Consider the following 6,000-nt stretch of genomic DNA (forward strand, 5'->3'; position numbering starts at 1 on the left):
CACCTCATATGTACCAGAAATATTACGAGTATTAATTAGTTTTCAATCTATTACATTTAAAAAAAATGATTGCTCCCACTCAAGTTCAACAAAATAACTTACTAAAGTTAAAAAAATTAAGACTATTTGAAAAAGCTTTAATAAATTAACACTATTTTGAGTCTACATGTTTGATCTTACCTAATAATTTGTGAGCTGGTAATTGTAGCATTATATCTTCATTGTATAGTGATGGATATCACAAGCCCAGTGGACAAAACAATTAGTTGCACACTGGAAAATGTGAAGGGAGAAGGGTTCTTTCCTTTACATCTGTAATACCATAACTATTGAATTGAAATCAATTTGATAATTTAAAGTTAATAATGTGTCATCAGTAACCAGAAAAAAAAAAGAAGTGACTTACTCAGACTGCTTAGCTGGCGTATGATTGCAGCAAGAGTACTGTTGGTTACACATTCAAGTTCACTGGTAATTCCTTCTGGCAGAGCTCCCCGGCACAAGTGCCGGGGTTCAATGTTCCTCTTCACTAAAGGCATGGCTCACAATCTGAAAATTAAAAAGATAATTTTTGAAAAGCTCATATTTGCATTTTAAAAAATCTATAGAATTTTAGTTCTTTTGAAAATTCAATTTGCCCTAGGAATTTCATTATCCTATTATTTCTACATGAGAGAACAGATAAAATGCAACATGCAGTGAATGTTTAATTATTTCAATTAATTTTATAGATTTCAGATATATGGATAGTATAATTCTCCTTTTCTAGAAAAATAATACATGCTAAATCTCCACCAAAGCATGAGACTGAATAGTGCATTTTTACATCTTTCCCTCTCTGATGACAGGATAGAAAAGGCAAGTCCACAAGTATTGCTATAGTTTGGAACCTAAACATCCCCTAAAGTCCTGTGTGTTAACGTCTTAGTCCCTATGGGATGATATTGAGAGATGGTGGAACCATTAAGAGGTAAGGCCTAGTAAGAGGTCAATGATCTTTAAGGTCATTGGGGAAATCCCCTTAAAGGGGAGTGTGAGACCTTGACCCCTCCTATCTGTTTCCTGGAAATGAGTAAGCAGTTCAGCTCTACCACATGCTTCTGTCATGAATGGTGTCTTGCCAAAGGCAAAAAAAAGCAACAGGGCCATGCAATCACGCACTGGAACCTCCAAAACTCTGAGCCAAATAGAACTTTATCCTTTATAAGTTAATTATCTCTAGCACTTTGTTATAATGATAGGAAGCTGACTAACACAACCACTAAGAGCAGGAGAGGAGAAATAGTTATAAAACTATGGAGAAAGTATAACCAGATTATAAGACAGAAATGGCTTTATCTAGACTGCAAATAAGGGGTGACAGAAAATAAGTCCACCAAGCTCCAGAACTTCCCCACTTTCCCTACTAAAGACTTAAGTATCTGTGAAACAGGAGTGGAATGGAATAAAATAGGAGAAATGGCTTTTAAAAATCCATTTAAGAAATCCTTTTCCTGCTGGATATCCACAAGTAGCAGAATAAAATTTAACCTCTATCTCTCACCCTGCACAAAACTCAAAGTGGATCAAGGACCTAGGCATTAGACCAGAGACCCTGTGCCTAACAGAAGAATATGTAGGCCCAACACTATATCATGTCAGCTTAGGAACTTCATTCTTTAAGAACATGAAGAGCAAGCCTACAGAATGGGAGAAAATCTTTACCACATGCACCTCAGATAGAGCATTAATCTCCAGGATATACGTAGAACTCAAAAAACTTAACACGAAAACCCTCCCCAAATAACCCAATCAATAAATGGGCTAAGGAACTGACCAGACACTTCTTAGAAGAATTTATAAGATCAATCAACAAATATATGTGAAAATGTTCAACATCTCTAGCAATCAGAGAAATGCAAATTAAAACTACAATGAAATTTCATCTCACTGCAGTCAGAACGGCTACTGCCGTCAAGAATACAAGCAACAATAAATGTTGGAGAAGATATGGGGAAAAAGGCACACGCATACATTGCTAGTAGGACTGCAAATTTGTACAACCACTCTGAAAAGCAATAAGGAGATTCCTCAGAAAACATGACCCTGTTATCCCACTCCTCAGTATATACCCAAAGGTCTTAAAATCAACTTACTATAGTTTATAGCAGCTCAATTAACAACAGCTAAGCTAGGGAACCAACCTAGATGCCCTTCAACAGATGAATGAATAAAGAAAATTTGTATATATATACACAATGAAATATTACTCAGCCATAAAGAAGAATGGAATTACTGGCTTTTGCCAGTAAATGGATGGATATGAGTAAAATAAGCCAATCCCAAAAAACCAAAGGTTGAATGTTTTCTTTTGGTATGTGGATTTAACACAAGGCAGGAGGGAGGGGAAGAACAGAAGTTCACTGATTTAGACAAAGGAGGAATGAAGGGAAAGAGGTGTGATAGGAACATAAAAGACATAACTGTCCTATGTTCATTTATGAATACACCACCAGTGAAACTCCACATCATGTTTAAGCACAAGAATGGGATCCTAATTAGAATAAGCTATGTATGTATAATGTGTCAAAATACACTCTACTGTCATGTATATCTACAAGAAAAAAGAAATCCTTTTCCATTTCTGGGCTGCCCCTCCTCCACCTATGGAAAAGCTGGATTAGAGAATGCAAACTTAGGACAGTAGGTATAGCTGGGAACAGTGGTAGGCGTGGTAGGAGTCTTAAATAGAAGTCTAACACTGACTGGAGAGCTAGACGGACCTCAGTACCCCCACACGCACACACATGTGCGCAAGCGCATACACACACACACACACACACACACACACACACAGAGCTCAGCTCCCTCCTCCACTGGTTTCCAGATCAGCAGCAGCCAGGAATTTTACTCTCTACCCAAAGACTTGCTTCCTCCCTGGGGAATGTTTGAAGAGAAAAGGTCTACAAACATGGGCATTGGAGAAGTGACTTCTCCCTACTGTAATTGCTGGCATCAGCTTTTAGTGCTTTGGAATCACAAAAACCAACCAACCAACCAACCAACAAACAAAAACAGGCACATCAGGAAAGACCAGTCCAACATGACAGGATTCCTTTTCACCTCTCTCCTCAAAAAGTACATTATAAATAAAATAAAACCTCAACTTTTATTTAAGGAGGTATATGGAATTTCAAGCCGTCTACTCAAACAACAAACCCACTCCTCATGTAACACCAGAATATCTGACTGGGATGTACTTTTTATTTTGCCAAGCTTATCCCACCACCCAACTTGTAGCAACAGAAACACAGAAGAAAGGTCTAGTACCTGAATGACACGTGTTAGTGAACAAAGTAGCACTAAAATACCATAATTCTTGTTATAAATAAATTAATATCCTATTTGTTAAAGTGACCACAGCTGGTTTTCTGTTGTGTGAAATATAACCTATTTCTAGCTAGTACATTTACTGAATGACAAACTGCGCTTAAGAGAACCTGGAATGAAGTAAGAATATAATCTTTGCTTTTCTTCCTCCTTTCTTCTTAACCTTTGCTTCATTCATTCAATAAATGAATTAAATACTGAGCACCTACTTCATAGCCAGTGGTGTGGAAAGTGATGTGGATGCAATGGTGAATGAATGTGGACAAGACACCTCCCACAAGGCACTGTACTCTAGCAGAAAGAAGAACTCTGAGCAAGTCACTGAGGTTCTCTCACCTTCCACTTGATCAGTGCTATGAAGAGTAACTTGGAGATTCTGAAACCATGTAGGGGTAGGGTGCTGATCTGTCTCAGGAGTCAGGGGCACACACTCTTAGACTTAACTGAACTGAAACCTCAGGGACGCACAAGAGTCAGTTCACAAAAGGGTCTGTGGTAGAGGGAACATGGGGAATGAAATGGAGGAGGGCAAAAACAGCAGATTTATCAAGGAAAAGTTCTGTTGAATCCCAATTCTTTATTTGCTATTTTGTTCCTTGTGTTTGCTGAATGGTGGTTGAACACAATGACCACATTTTCAGATTCCCACACCACTGGCTCATCCATTGAGAGGTGCATCACCAATGGCTCATCACTTTACCTTTGTGTGCCTCAGCTGCCTCCCTGTAAAATGGGGGATAATAAAATTTCCCCCACTGACGATGGGGAGGTACCAACCTCTCAGCTACTGTATGCATAAGTTATTTAGAATAGGGCCTGGTATACAGTAACACTTTAAAAAAGTGACTAATTATAGTAATTGTATCTTTTTTGTATATTAATTGTCTTTTGGGGGGATTGGGGAGATTGAACCCAGGATCTCATGCATGCTAGGCAAGCACTCTACCACTGAGCTACATACATCCCCTAGCCTGTTGTATTTATCTTATATGTTAATTCTATAATGCTAATGATTCCATTTGTAATAATAAAACAAGAACAGTGTGTCATTTGTGTTTTGAGGGTAAAGTCTAACCTATAAGACAGTAACACACAAAAATCATTAAAGGAAGAAGAACACACACCCAAGGAAGGGTGTTATGAAAATTCTAGATAGGGAGGTTTCTAAGTAAAAGTGTAAAAAAGATTTATTATGTGTTGTTACTGCTTTCTCAGAGGTTTATTTCAAGTAACTGGACAATAATTTATCACAATAAAATAACCCAGAAAACTAGGATTCCTCATGAAAGATAAAAAAGAAGACCGATTATTATAAGCTTAATAAAACATAAAGCACAGCAAAGAAAAGTAATGAACAGATCAATAGGGACCTAGTGCATGAGAACTAGAAGGAAATCAAGCAACAAAAAAGATGATTTCTGTTTAAGTCAGCTTTTTCACAGCTGTGACTAAAGGATCTGACCAGAACAGCTGTAGAGGAGGAAGAGTTTATTTGAGGGTTCACAGTCCATAGAAGGCTGGCTCCATTCCTCTGAGCTCAAGGTGAGGCTGAACATCATGGTGGGAGAGGGTGGCAGAAGGAAGCAGCTCACACCACAGTGATCAGGAAGTAGAAAGAGAAATTCTATTCTCTAGATACAAAATATATACACCAAAGCCATGCACTAATTCCCACCTCCTCCAGCCCATGCTACAACTCAGTTACTACTCAGTTAATCCCTGACAGGGGATGAATTCACTGATTAGGTTAAGACTCTTACAACCCAATCATTTTTCCTTTCAATCATCTTGCATTCTCTCCCATGTGAGCTTTTCAGGGACAACTCACATTGAAACCATAACAATTTCCAAATTGTTATGAAGAATGCAATTTCTTTATGCTCTAAACAATTTCTCAAAAAGGTTTCATGACAGTTTGGTGTACAATGTTCTCCTCCTCCACATTTATTCTGCCTTTATTCAGGATTAAATGTCTGCTGCCTCCTCCTATTTTTAAACCTCTGCACTGACCCAAAATGTACAGCTTCTCCCCAATTACCACTCCTATTTTTTGTAGACCTATAACTATTTGGAGATTTACACACTAATCACGCTGATGTCCTACTAACATGTCTAGAATATATCCCCAAAGCAAGTTAAATACTCTCCTCCATTTTCTCCTGAGCTGAGTAGCTCCCCAATATCAAATATGCCAGTCATTTTGGCTTACTTGGGAGCTAGCTCAGGCTAATTCCCAAGTAGGGAATGTCTGTTCCTGTCATTCATCTCTCCAAGTCCATGTCCTGTGATACTCACCTCACCACTTCCAAAGGCTTTTGTTTCTGCCTGTAAGACATCCCTTTCTCTATTCCACTAGACTGCTCACTAAACAATATGGCAATACTGGCAGGTTCACAGTATGATTAGTAGAGCTGCTATGAGTGCTGGCCTAAACACTTGCTCAAGATATTATTGGGGAGGGATCCAACATGGCGGCGAGTGGGGAGGCAGCGCTTTCAGTACCTCCTCAACAACGGGGTCAGAGAGACGCATGGATACGCTTAGATTCGACCTGCTGAGAAACTCCTAGCAAAATTCCACTAAAGAGAGACTGGCCGGGAATTGGTAGGATTTTTGGAGGTGACAGTTTGC

General features: G+C 38.7%; 1 protein-coding gene across 2 annotated transcripts in view; it reads right to left on the minus strand.

Annotated features, from left to right (window-relative positions):
• Positions 1–6,000, minus strand: part of LOC107153254 (WASP family member 3) — a 174,174-nt gene that overhangs the window by 136,281 nt on the left and 31,893 nt on the right. For both annotated transcript variants that reach the window (XM_048801251.1, XM_048801252.1), the window contains one exon: positions 407–549. In XM_048801251.1, the coding sequence (XP_048657208.1) occupies positions 407–539 (133 nt within the window). In that variant the 5' untranslated portion in view covers positions 540–549. The remainder of the gene's footprint in view (positions 1–406; positions 550–6,000) is intronic.

Source organism: Marmota marmota, unplaced genomic scaffold (genome assembly GCF_001458135.2).
Source record: "Marmota marmota marmota unplaced genomic scaffold, marMar, whole genome shotgun sequence".
NCBI lineage: Eukaryota > Metazoa > Chordata > Mammalia > Rodentia > Sciuridae > Marmota > Marmota marmota.